The sequence below is a fragment of the Mirounga angustirostris genome, unplaced genomic scaffold, assembly GCF_029215605.1.
Source record: "Mirounga angustirostris isolate CCGP_5_RB_7025 unplaced genomic scaffold, mMirAng1.0.hap1 SCAF_6, whole genome shotgun sequence".
Classification (NCBI taxonomy): Eukaryota; Metazoa; Chordata; class Mammalia; order Carnivora; family Phocidae; genus Mirounga; species Mirounga angustirostris.
In genome coordinates, this window is record NW_026991714.1 from 60659104 (window position 1) to 60673282 (window position 14179).

A 14179-nucleotide genomic window follows, 5' to 3' on the forward strand; every position below is an offset into this window, starting at 1 on the left:
AACATGCCGTGCTCATCAAGAACTGTACATTCCTTCCTCACCGGACGGAGGCAAAATGAACAGTCTTGACCACAGATTCTTAAAGAGGAGGCTCATCTGTTAGAGTGTAATGTTTGGTAGATGAAACCTTCGTTCTCTCCAGAGACTTATGAGCGGATACGCTTGATAGTAAACCAGCAGATGGAATGAGCTCTTTTGGTGCTCATCTTAGCATCCTGGTCTGTAGCTGGGTACCCGTAGTCAGTCCTTGCGGGAGAACCCTGGACTGAAGGGTACAATGTCAGTAGGGGTCTCCAGGATGATCAAAAGATACCCACACGGCAGCCTCACCCGTCTGGCGTGACACAGTGTTGCATGATCTCAGTGTTCTACCTGGTGATGTCACACATGGTGGACAATAATCAGCAGCTTCTTTCTCCTCACACAAATTTCAGGTAGAAGCTGCTCTAGATCGGTTGCTCAAAAGCCAGTTACTGAATGCAAATTTAATAAATTTGCTGTAAGAAACCCCTTTCTATGATGCACCATGTGGTTAAGAGCTTTTCTTCCAAACTTTTTAAAAAACTATCGAAGTGTAATTGACATGCAATATCCTGTTAGTTTCAGGTGTACAGAATGATTAGATATTTTTATACATTACAAATGCTCCACACAAGCCTAGTTGCTGGCTGTCTCCATGCAAAGTGATTAAAATATTGCTGTATTTTATTGCTGTATTAAAATGTTCCCTATGCTTGTACGTGCACCCCAATGTTTATAGCAGCAATGTCCACAATAGCCAAACTATGGAAAGAGCCAAGATGTCCTTCGACAGATGAATGGATAAAGAAGATGTGATATATATATATATAAATACACACACACACACACACACACAATGGAATATTATACAGCCATCAAAAGCAATGAAATCTAGCCATTTGCAACGACATGGATAGAACTGGAGTGTTATGCTGAGTGAAATAAGTCAATCAGAGAAAGACATGTATCATATGATCTCACTGATATGAGGAATTCTTAATCTCAGGAAATAAACTGAGGGTTGCTGGAGAAGTGGGGGATGGGAGGGATGGGGTGGGTGGGTGATAGACATTGGGGAGGGTATGTGCTATGGTGAGTGCTGTGAATTGTGTAAGACTGTTGAATCACAGATCTGTACCTCTGAAACAAATAATACATTATATGTTAAAAAAAAAAAAAAGATAGCAGGAGGGGAAGAATGAAGAGGGGGAAATCGGAGGGGGAGATGAACCATGAGAGATGATGGACTCTGAGAAACGAACTGAGGGTTCTAGAGGGGCGGGGGTTGGGAGGCTGGGTTAGCCTGGTGATGGGTATTAAAGAGGGCACGTACTGCATGGAGCACTGGGTGTTATATGTAAACAGTGAATCATGGAACACTACATCAAAAACTAATGATGTAATGTATGGTGATTAACATAACATGATAATAAAAAATAAAATAGTCCCTATGCTGTATTCCCATGACTTATTTATAACTGGGAGTTTGTACCTGTTAATCCCCACCAACAAATTCATTCTAGGTTACCAGTTTTAAGCTTATCTTTCTTTTAAAAAATATATTAGATTTGTCTCTCCCAGATTTCTCACTGCCACAGTTATAAATCAAAAGGACAACTGAAGAGGAAATGAAAGAGGCATTAACGTAGCTATATTCAAGAACATGGTCCCTTAAAATGTTTGGGTATGAAATAGTCTCATAAGTTTTTGTGAATACATTTTTTTTCCTGTCAACCAAATTGAACAGGTAAAGGAGCATATTTCGCCCATGACTATGAATTTCCCTGATGCTTCTGCGTGTCAAGCTGATGGTAGTTCGAGACTGATCAGTTCATAAACCCCATGACTTTCCTCCTCTGAAATTAGTTTGATCAAGAAAACCCCTTGTCATTCTACATGTTTGTTCATACTCATGACACGTTCCCAATCAATGGATTGTTTTTGTGTCCATTTTAAACATATTCACCCAACATTTTAACCAAAAATGTCTCTAGATATTGCCAAGTGTCCCATGGAGACAAAATCGCCCCTGTGTAAAAACACTGAGGTTGGGGTGCCTGGGTGGCTCAGTCGGTTGAGCGTCTGCCTATGGCTCGGGTCATGATCCCAGGGTCCTGGGATCGAGCCCTGCGTTGGGCTCCCTGCTCAGTGGGGGAGTCTGCTTCTCCCTCTCTAATAAATAAACAAAATCTTTAAAAAAAAAAAAACAACACTGAGGTTAACTTTCAGTACAACGCTTCACCAGGGAATTCTAAGACCCTTCTATAGGATTACATCACATAGAGCAGAGTTGTCCTTCACAAACAGCAGAGATGACTGTCAGCTCTCAAGACTCACTGATAGCTCCTAACACACTAGGACCTAGCAGCTGCGCAGACTGAGGCTAGGAACTCAATCTGCTGTTATCTTTGTTACATAACCGCTTCCGTCTCCGGCTGAGCCCTCACACGATGGCCTATTTAGACGGAGGACACCTGCTGAGGCACAACGTCCACATCACTAAGTCCCCCAGCAACACAACAGTTGCCGGCTGGGATGTCGACTACCAGCACTGCTAAGCAATTTAAGTGATTTTAGGACTTCTTCCAGTAAAAATCTTTTTTGAAACAAAACAGACTAAGAGAATGCATGCTTTGTTTTAAAGCAAACTGTGCCAGCATCACATCATCGCCATGTGAAGAACACCTGGCAAAACAATTACTGGAAGGTTGGAAAGTAGATCCTATAGGTTCCACAGTTCGGTAAAAAAGCTTGGAAACCCTTTTTAAGGGGGGGGAAAAAAAGAGTGCTCAGTCAGGCTTAAGAGATTAGTGAGAAGAACGTAATTTCATCTTTCATCACAAAGGTTCTAGAACTCTTCATTACAATCTTACGTGCTACACACGCTGCCTTCTAAATACCACAGGGGATGGGTGTTGCTGGACAATTTCCAAGAATAAGTTTCGGGGTAAGTCTCCCATTTCTTAAGAACAGTCTTGATAGAGCACTGCTTACAGATGAGCTGAACTAGTGGGACTCTGTCTCTCCACGATCCTGTGATTTACCACGTGAGAGATGGCAAAAAACCCCAAACAGTCCTACTTCCTCCATAATGGGGGTTGGTTGTATGTTAAATCGTGCCTTTAGCTTCAGGTTTAGATCAATCTGGCCTGGGTCTCCCTAGAACTGCTTATTCAAAATCCCCTGTGGTTGTTTCAAGTGCATCCCTGCTGAAAACTCCTGGCACTGGTGCAGAGGTGATGAACAGGACTCACTTTCACGACACCCTCCTCTCTTCCCAAGTTCGGGCCTGCGCCCCGATCCTTCCGAATCCACATCCTAGAATTCCTGACCCACAGGCTGCAGCCCTTCAGTGATAACTGATCTAAGGTCAGGAGGTGTGTGTGTTATCGGCACATGGAGTATGTCTGCCCAATTTTTAAACCTGCCCTACTTCCTAACAGACAATGTATGCACACGCACACATGCGCACACATACTCACACCCCCAAGCTGCAGGGCAAGTGCTCAGTTAGCTCATGCCCCCAAATCACAGGAAAAGAAAAGATGTCTAAGTATATGACTTAGGAACAAGATAACTACTTTTTCATTACAGGGGAACTGAAAACAGCACCAGCCAACAAAATTAAAACTCTTTAAAAATTGATATGGCTCTTTTATAAAACAGATGAAGTAATAAACACACATACACAGAAATGAGATTTGACTATAATAAAGTCAATTAACATAAAAGAAAAATGAGTCCGTTTTCTTTGACTTTATACAATATAATCACTTCATTTCACACTTTCCAAATTCACCTTGGACCCAGCACATCCTGGGGTTTTATATATCGACCAAGTTGCTCTGCTAGAGACATTCAAGTTCAGGAGCAGATTCCTTGCACACTCATTCATTTCTGTTTAAGAACAATAAGGAGTCTTTTTCATTTCTTTTATAGAACATAATTATTTTTATTACAAATTTATTTATATCACTTTGGACCCAGCATGTCCTTAGGTTTCACCCACTCATCAAACTGCTCTGCGGTGAGATAGCCAAGTTCAATAGCAGTCGCCTTTAAGGTTGATCCATTTTTATGTGCTGTCTTAGCAATCTTTGCCGCCTTGTCATACCCTGAAGAAAAAATAAAAACGCAGTGCAGGAGTTTGTAGTGAAATCTGGTTTTCTAAAGCAAAAGGTAATCTTTTACTCAACTGAGGCTACTGATCTCTTAAGTAACATTTTTAATCTTAAAAATATTTAACAGGGGCACCTGGGTGGCTCAGTCAGTTAAGCCTTCAAATCTTGATTTCAGCTCAGATCATGATCTCAGAGTTGTGAGACTGAGCCCCGTGTCGGCTCTACATTCAGTGCAGAGTCTGCTTAAGATTCTCTCTCTCCCTCTGCCCCATCCCCATTTGCACTAAATAAATAAAATCTTTAAAGAAAAAAATTAGCAGTGATTATCTTGAGAGCTGTCATTTCTGATACAGAATAAGACCTTTACTTTTCTTAAATGATACAGACTTAAACATACCTCACTTTCTACAACAGATTTGTTCCTATGGGCAGTTGGCCACTTCAATTGTCTTTGGGTTCCCCTGTGTAGCTCTCTGGCTAAATGCTAATGTACAATAGTTTTTATTTATTTATTTATTTATTTTTTAAGAATTTATTTATTTATTTGACAGAGAGAGAGAGAGAGAGAGAGAGACAGCATGAGAGGGAACACAAGCAGGGGGAGTGGGAGAGGGAGAAGCAGGCTTCCCGCTGAGCAGGGAGCCCGATGTGGGGCTCGATCCCAGAATCCTGAGATCATGACCTGAGCCGAAGGCAGATGCTTAACGACTGAGCCACCCAGGTGCCCCTGTACAATAGTTTTTAAAAGATCAAAAGCATTATTACCCCATCTCAATACTACACCGCAGAATAACTCCTATTTTCACAGGGGGAAGAACAAGAAAACAATATAGCACCAAGACATGAAAACATACTTCTGAGTAGCAGACACATGTGTTGTTTCTCGAAACATGTTTAACTGGAAGCAATCATTCTACGAAAGCATAAGCAGCTAAGTGCTGCAGTGCCCCAGCAAACAGCACCCCTGTGCAGGAGCTGTGGGGCCTGGCTCTGAGGCAAGGTGAGGGAGGGGGCCCCGGGGAGGGCCGCACCTGCCAACTGCGTCACTTCACAGTACCCTGACCTCTTCCCAGAGGTCGCAAGGATACAGGGGAAGTTTTAGCACAGATCTGTTCTCGTACCAAAGGCCACAGGTATGCTGTTTGCCTCAGTTATTTGCCTCTGGAATTAACAGAGGTAAGGGCAGGGACAGCTTTGCAAGTTGTCTTAACATAACCAAAAAAAAGGTCAGAAGGCAAAAGCAATAAAGTACATAAAAGGACGTCTATGTGGCTCAGTCAGTTAAGCGTCTGCCTTTGGCTCAGGTCATGATTCCCTGCTTCTCCATCTCCCTTTGCCCCTCCCCCCTGCTTGTTCTCTCTCTCTCTCTCTCTCTCAAGTAAATAAAATCTTAAAGAAAAAAGAACAAAGAAAAATGAAACCAACAAAGGAGGAAAAAACCCCAAATGCCCCCAGATCAGAGGACTGTGGTCAAAGGGACAAAAGCCTTGAGGCAACAGGACTGTCAACCAGGCAAGATGTTACGTGTCAGCATGTAACCATTAACCATCTATGAAACACATTATGGGCAATTTTAGTACTCACCCGAACTCGTGAATGCGAAGCATGTTGAAAAGGGCATTTACTGATCAGAGTAACTTTGAGAAAGAATTTTCGTCAAATGATCAGGGTCAGTATTAGGTACTGTGTACTCTTACACTGAGGACGTTAGAGTCTAACCCTTACGCTAACCATTCAGCTCTACTCTCTGGGTCCCACAGATACCTGTCACCAGCCAGCCTGCTCCACAACAAGCCGGCAGAGAACCCATGACAAGCGGCTACAAGCTCACACTACAGAAGCAAGGTCTGGTTTGCCCACTTATCCTTGCATGGCCTTTACCTCACAGAAAACGGATTCCAAGAAAGACTAGCCAATCATTCAGCGTTAGGAGCACTTCTAACTTAAGTGTTCTGACATACAGATGTGAGGGAACATTTCTCACATAAGCCTTTGGGTTCCCCTGAGTAACTCCCTCGCTGAATGCTAAAGTACAATAGTTTTTAAAGGATCAAAATATTATTACCAATCTCCATACTACAGCACAGAATAGGCTATAACCATAGCTACCTCTCTCTCAGAGCTACCTGAAGCAGTCAAATGAGCTCTAACTTTATAAAACTGAAATTACCGCTTGATGTGAAGCCAACAGAAGATCTGCTTTGAAAATCCAGGATTATAGAAGAATATTTTAAACAGCAACCATATCATGCTAATGACTGTATCATAACTTGTTATAAAATAGAAAATCAAAGAATATGTTAACAACCTCAGCTCGGCAGTAAGAAGGTGGGAAACAGCTTTCAAGGCACCATAACATAATGCAGCGAAGGCCTCAAAACCTGCAAGCTGAAACTGTATCTTTAGTGAGGATCACTATGATCAGTCCACAATCCAAGTCCGGATGTTTGAATTTACACAATATTTATAATTCTGAAAAAGGCTTGCAATATAAGAGTCATGGTTTTAGATAAAATATTTACATTTCCCCCACTTTCCCTATAAGCAATGAATACTACCCTTCCTCTTTTGTTCTTATTGGTAACTTCCCATTTCTGAATTGAATAAACAACAAAATCAAAGTGTATTAGAGCATCTAGAGAAGGCAGAAAAATGAATTCATCCCACACTGCTAATCGGGCAGTGCCACCTAGTGACGCTGCCAACTGAGGGGACCCTTCCCAAGTAGTCTGCACAGAATGTTGAGCATCTCAATACCATTATGATTTATTTAAGTTTGAACTTCTAAATTTACCACATTTCAAATAAAATGAAGCATCACTGACAGCATATTAATATAGAAACAGTGTCTTTCAACACAATTTCGAGTATTTTATGAGATTTTACCAAACAATGCCCAAAAGGAATTTGCTGTCCACCTCGATCCAACAATCTCTTAAAAATATTTTTGCTTTTTAATTCTGTAGTCAAAATGACATTATTACTCCTTAAACCTTACCTATATGAGGATTAAGAGCTGTCACCAACATTAGGGATTCATTCATCAGCTTGTTGATCCTCTCTGTGTTGGCCTGGATTCCCACGACACAGTTTTCTGTGAAGGAAACGGCCGCGTCCCCCAGCAGCCGGGCTGAGTGTAACACATTTTTGATCTGTGACAGGAGGGGTGAAGGGGAAAGGGGGAGAGAGAGAAAGAGAAGGGCTTATTGAGCCTAACTTTTCTGCCCAATAATAGATATTATGTGCTGGTTTATAAATGAATATGTAATTTGATAAACATGTAGCTCTCCTACGACTTGTAAAGCACTATACCCACAGAAAGAAATTATGAACATCTGAGGACACTGAAATCTAAAAGACATAAAAGCCATAAATACAAACAACTGGAACCCAAGAGACCCTGTACTGTGAAGAACACAGGTATGAAATGTTAGCACAGAGAGAAATTAATTCAGTTGCAGGACTATCAGTGAAGTCCTATTTGATGGAGGGGACTTAGATAACCAGAGTTGGAAAAAGAATCTTCTGGAAGAGAAGTAAAGATGTGGCAGTTAGAAAGTTCAGCTTGTCTGAGGCAGTCAGTGCAGTGAGGGCTTTCCAGGTCCTAATGGTCACCACGTTTTTAATGCTTAAAACAAATATTCCTCAGACCCTTTAAAATAATCTTTCACACAGTATTTAAAACGAACATAAAATCAGTTTGCTTTAGCATTTTTTTCCTTTTTGGTAACATTTCCAATATGTGTAAAGATATATCCGCATCCTACTCTCTTTTGGTCTAAAACCTCAGGGTCTGAAAACTACAGTCCCAACAATGGACTCCAGTAGAAGGCTCAGAACTTCAAGGTTTGATTTGTACTAATTACTTTAATATAAGGAAATGTTGGGGCACCTGGGTGGCTCAGTTGGTTAAGCGTCTGCCTTCGGCTCAGGTCATGATCCCAGGGTCCTGGGATCGAGTCCCGAATCGGGCTCCCTGCTCAGCAGGGAGCCTGCTTCTCCCTCTCCCTCTGCCCTACCCCCTGCTTGTGCTCTCTCTCTCGATCTCGCTATCTCAAATAAATAAAATCTTAAAAAAAATATAAGGCAAATGTTGATTACCATGATGTATTTTCTATAAAAGACAAAAAATAGATTTTTGTTTTTAAAATAAAAAGATTAGCAAGACATGTGTTGCACACCTACATTTGCCAGGCAGCTGGTATTAACTGTTTGGAATCTGACATGCAAGCAAAAGCTTAGATGTCTGAGTTCTGCTTTGGCCCGTCTTTTATTTTTCATGAGACTGTACATTCCGTGAGGGCAAAAAATTATGTCTTGCTTATTGTTCTATCACTAGTACCCAGTACAGTGCCTGATATAGGTTTGACAAATACATTGAATAAATATTCTTAATATTTGTCATGTGCATGTCCTTATCAAATTAAAACCAGACTTTACACAGAGGCTTCTTAGAGGTAATGAACCTCTAATATATTTTAGATGTAACAATTTACACAAATAAAGGACTCCAAAGGATGACAGCTCTATTTTCTGAAGCTGAGAAAACTGGACGAAAGATCAAGATGATGCCACCTTGATCCATCTTCATGAAGATGAGGGTAAAGAACAGATTTTAGACACGAATGTTTTCCAGGTATGTGGAAAAGGGAAACCAGATGAAGGAGAGCCAGAGAGGGACAGGGAAGAGCATGGGAGGAGGGTGCTGAAGAAGCCAAGGAGAAGTGTTTCAAGGCCAAGGTCAGACGTTAGCAAGTGTACGGGCCTGCAGGGGTTCCAAATGACCAGGAGAATAATCCAAGGACAAGTCGGGGGCGGAAGCCGGCAGTGGTGAATTTGCCTGAAAGTGAACGCAGGTTATCCTTCTAAGACGGCAGAATTTGAAGGAAGAAGAGAGAAGCAATGTGAGCAGGAGACAGGGTTGAGGGAAGGCTCGCGGAGACTGGACTTATTTCGAGGCACCGGCGTCCCCCTCACTGGGTGAGGGACAAGGAGGTAACCCACACCCTGTTTCCAGACTTTTTCTTCCTATTAAATAAAGCAAACCATCAACTTACTTGAGCTAAAAGTCACCTAATTAAATATTCAGGCTTAATCTTCTAACATTAACATATGCTTGACTTCCAATTGCTACTCACATCATCCCAGTACCTAACATAAAATCTCTAAGAACCTTCCTGAAGGAAAACACGAGACAATTAGCTTCAAGTCAAACAACGTGGAAGACTGGGCCTCCAGCTTACCATCATTGGCTTGAACACGTTCAGCTCGAAATGGCCGTTGCTGCCCCCAACGGTGACGGCGACGTGGTTGCCCATGACCTGGGCGGCGACCATGCTCAGCGCCTCACACTGGGTCGGGTTCACCTTGCCTTCAAGAGAGCCGCCGAGGAAAGAGTCCACGTCAAACATGCTGGTGGCCTCAGGTGTCAGTCAAGATTAGGTAGTACGTTAATTAACCAAGAAAAGAAAGGAGTCCGACTTCCTTCAGTAAAGCAAGTCCCCAACTGTCAGGGCTGATACAATGAAGCAAACCAAACAAAGAGCGAGGGCCGGGTGACCACAAACTGCGAACCACTCATTCAGCGGCTCCCGCCACATGAAATACGGCCCTCCCCATCGCCACGGCTTCCGTTCATCGTGGACGTAGGTGTGAAGCCAGGCACTAAGCACGCCATGGTGGGTGATGCAGCCCCTGGCCTCCAGGCTCTGGGGAGAGAGCTGGTAATTACAGCACACGGGGTGGGGGTGGGGGGTGTAAATCCAGAGAAGCCAGCTGCCACGGGAACACTCGTAAAAAGGGCGCCTCGCTGACACTTAGGAGAGTTCTCAGAGGAAGCGCACATTAAGCTGGAATTCTCCTCGTCCTAAGTCCACCAACCCTGGGAGCACCCCTCTGACGAGCTCAAGTTTGAACCAGACACCCCAGATTCCTCTGACCAGTACAAGGCAACACACTGGAAAGGTTATTTCCGTACCTGTGAATCTGGGTTCCTCTTTCCTCGGCAATCCCCTTGAATTTGCAGTCAACTGAACTCACATCATTTTTCAACGTGAACTATTTTAAAATCAGGTCCCTTCTCATTCTATACACATGCTCAGATTTAAAAGAATCTATAGTCAGCTCTTTCTTTTTCACTATTAAAAGTCCCCTTGTCAGTTTCAGTCGAACCTAGAGAGGCCTTTCTTTATGAGTCTTGATCCTGTCACCTGGCGTACTGCTGTGTCCTTATCCACTGATGTGATCCGCAAGTACTCCCTGCCTTCACCCTCAGTCACCAGTGAAGTGGTGAAGGGGCAGAGCCCTTCAGCCTGCTACCGAGACATGCCTCCAGTCTGAAGTCAACTCTTTAGTGTCACTTAAGTGTCACTGTTCACCCACTACATTCGTCTAACAGGGCTACCCACCCGTCCCCGCGGGATTCAGTGAATGTCACAGGAGTCTGTCAAATGACTCGCTAGAATCCAGCCACTATCTGTGTCACTTCCCTTATCTGACAACACAAAACCCAAAGCAAAAAATGAAATAACAGGCAGCTGGAAGAATTCGTTTCTATTCAACCCAGGCTGATCACTTTAACAGCTCGTTTCAGAATTCTTCTGGCTTGGGATAATGAAAGATGGAACTCACACATTCTCTCATGTAGGAATCAAAACACACGTGCCAACTAATTCTCTTTTCCTATACTGTTGGGTGACATTCCCAATTCTGATCACAGGTGGCCCGCAGACCTCCTGAAATGAGCACACCACACACGTCCCTGGCCACGTTTGGGATCATGCTGAACACAAGGAGACACGCTCTGTTCATGAGAGTGCCTGGGTTCTTGTCAAATTCCAGAGCTAATATTTCCCAGCTCTGTCCTTACCTGGCATGATACTGCTTCCTGGTTCATTTTCAGGCAAGATCAGCTCTCCCAGACCTGAGCGGGGACCAGACCCCAGAAAGCGAATGTCGTTTGCGATCTTCATCAGACTGCAGGCGGTGGTGTTCATGGCGCCGCTGAGTTCAACCAGAGCATCGTGCGCAGCCAGAGCTTCAAATTTATTTGGAGCTGTGACAAAAGGCAAGCCTGAAGAAAAAAAATAACTCTATGAGCTAACAGGTAGAATTAAATGTTTTTTTCTAATATCAGCAAGTTAAACAGAACGTTCCAGGATATGAAAAGCAAAAACAGAAGAAAAATTTTACTTCAAGAAAAAATGCTTATCTTCCGATTCAAGCTTTGTCTACGTTTCTTTAAGTCCTGAACCAGTAGGAAGAACCTGGTGATACTAGTGTGTTTAAAGATAAAGAAACAAGGACAATAAATGCACTGAAAGAAAAAACACTATTCTTCTGCGAACATGAGTATGATGCCTGACTACTTTTGAGTAAGGAGGAAAAGTAGCTAAAGTTCACTTTATTCCACACTCCTTTCCCAGTACAATTTTTCCCCATCTTAGGCTGTTCTAGTCCCTCCTTTAGTCAGGACCCCACAGATCCCCTGAGAGAGCAGGGGGCCAAAAGAAGTTAGACATTTTCACTCAATGTCGCCCATGTTCAAAATTTTAAAGATCACATATGCTAATCCCTATATCCAGTACTTCTCAATTAACACTTGACTGAAAAACAAATCTCTGCTAGAGAGCGGTAATGAGCATTATCTAATTATGTCTGCCCTTTCTGCTAGTTACATCTGTATCTTAAGAAGAGTTTTCTGGAGATGACAATTCGGCTGTAATAATAGTTATTATCGAGAACACAGCACTCTACTAAAGATTCAAAAAGGTCATTAACTCAGAGAAGTATGATATAGGGAAAAAAGAAATTAAGCCTGTCAGTATCTCAACATATCTACCATTGAAAGGAATATGTCTCAACCATTCACTGATTTTGCCTGCTTTGAAAATGGGCATTCAAAACAGCTTTAAAGGGAAAACAACTGAATATCACCATGATAGTAAATAAGCCAGCACTGACAGATTTTAATTGCATACTGTATGACTCATAGATGGGAAACTTAAAAGGTAAAAGGATTAATACGGCAACTTCTGAAACAGACATAAAACACGTTTGATGGGAAAACATTATTTTTAACATTAAATTCACAAGAATTCAAAGCAGAAACATCTAGAAAATATAGACCAGTGTAACAAAAATGAGTCTGAATTCATACCAGCGCTGACCTGTGAGTGCAGCCACTTTGGCGGCAACCTTCTCTGCAAAGCCAATTCTAGTATTCAAGCCCGTGCCGACAGCGGTGCCTCCGGCTGCAAGCTCATAGATCCTTGGCATGGTGGCTCTTATTCTCGTCATCGCATACTTCACTTGTTGAACATAACCACTAAATTCCTGGAAAGAGAAGGGAATTAAGGTGAGAACATGTGAGTTCCTAACAGCTTACAAGTGACTCTGTGTTAAACAGAAGTTCTTTTAAATATGTTTCAGGTACTAAACTGTGAGCTACCAAGCGGAATGTGAACCATTTTAATTCATACGATGAACGAAGTATAAGGAAGAAGTAGGATTTAATAAACCTATAAGGTGGGATGATGCCACAGAGGATAACATGCAGACTGTTTATACTCTCTTAATAGAAAGCAAAGAAAAACAACACAGGAAATAAGCTTTAAAAAAGAATGACTTTAGTACATTAAATTATTGGTTTGCTCGAAGGTGGTTTTTGTGTGTGTGTGTGTGTGTGTGTATCCCAGACAAATTTGAGAAAGAAGAAAAACCCAGAATCCTCTCCCAAGACAAATGCAAACACAGATATTTTCTCCACACAATTTCAGTTTAAAAACCTAACAGAGAACAGAAGGGATGCTTTAAAGTATTCAAGAAGCTCAACAGCTCACTGAAGAGCACAAGAAGGTAACCGGCCAGAGCAAGACTACAGCTTCAAGATGCAAGTTAATTCTGCTGTTAATGTCCCACTGGTTCCCAGAATTTGACACATTTTACAAAAGGGAGAAACATAATTTTTTGTGTGAACACAGCAGGGCCCCTTTTAAGAATTATGCAGGGACAAAAGGTGTAAGCCAGAACTCAACTGAACAAGCCAGAATATATGGTTACACTACAGCTATCTTTTTCCTGCCTAAAAACACTGAAAAATCATGAATACTTTTAATTAGTATTAGGATATCTTACTGTTTTAAAGAAAACATTTTAGAAGATAGAACTCCTTTCAGGCAGACCTGATTCATCTAATCTAATGTCACTACTACATACACCAGCTGGATTCATTTAAAAAGTTTCCTTTTATTGGGGAAAACCTGCATAAACTCAAAAGACAATTCCAATAAAGGCAAGTGTAGGTGCTCTGGTAAGGTGAAGTTGAACAGAAAACGGTTTCTGATGTAATTGGTAGAATGATGACTCTACACAGGAGGCTGTCATGGCCCAAAGAGTCGTTAGCACGGTGGGTGGTTTTCCAACAGGTGACACACACAACAAGAAAAACATTAGAAACCAGAGGGACACTCAAAGGTTTCAGACACACACTGCTCCTCTGTAGAAACCATGCCAGGCGCTAAGAACATGATGCAAAGAGAAGAGCCTTCAGAGACAACTGAATTTAGGGAGCTCACTTCACTCCCAGCACCTGTATTCCAATGAATCATTTTGTTTTCCTCATTCTTCCATAATGAAATTAAGCTAAGCAATCAAGCTTCTTGCAGCGTTCATCTGAACAAAACTACAAATGAGAATCTTTTCAAGTAAGCAGCACTCGCTCACCTCGCCATCACCTGATACCCCTAATTTGTGCAAGTCCTACCTCCCAAACTACAGGAGAGTTTTACTATCAAAAACTATTGCCTGATGTTGACTCCTTTCATGTCCTTCGTGGTGCATGCTATTAGACATTCTTTGAGGCACTGATCAAGAAACATAAATACTTTCTGGTATTTTGGGGAAGAGAGTAATACCTCTCTCCCATGTGGCCCAATACAATCTTAGAGGCAGATATGCCTTGCTTAATCAACTTAAAAGTAATTTTTATAGAGCCTACTAATCCAGAGTAAGAGAAAAAGGGAGGCAGGATAATGATC

The 14179-nt window shown here is 42.1% G+C and overlaps 1 protein-coding gene across 1 annotated transcript; it reads right to left on the minus strand.

Annotated features, from left to right (window-relative positions):
* Positions 1-3637: 3637 nt before the first annotated feature.
* FH (fumarate hydratase) lies at positions 3638-12436 on the minus strand. The gene is made up of 5 exons (XM_064594399.1): positions 12301-12436; positions 11011-11214; positions 9386-9513; positions 7141-7294; positions 3638-4136 (listed from the first exon to the last, which is right to left on the minus strand). The coding sequence occupies exons 2-5, from the start codon at positions 11135-11137 to the stop codon at positions 3994-3996; spliced, it is 552 nt and encodes a 183-aa protein (XP_064450469.1). The 5' UTR covers positions 11138-11214; positions 12301-12436; the 3' UTR covers positions 3638-3993.
* Between the last annotated feature and the right edge of the window lie 1743 nt (positions 12437-14179).

What these genes read in the sequence shown, in the direction of transcription:
- FH (XM_064594399.1), bottom strand. Translation starts at nt 11,137, where the DNA reads ATGAACACCACCGCCTGCAGTCTGATGAAGATCGCAAACGACATTCGC. An exon ending in AGGAAGCAGTATCATGCCAG is followed by an intron (nt 9,514 to 11,010) that starts GTAAGGACAGAG and finishes GCTCTCTTGAAG; the next exon opens with GCAAGGTGAACCCGACCCAG. An exon ending in ACGTGTTCAAGCCAATGATG is followed by an intron (nt 7,295 to 9,385) that starts GTAAGCTGGAGG and finishes CTCCTGTCACAG; the next exon opens with ATCAAAAATGTGTTACACTC.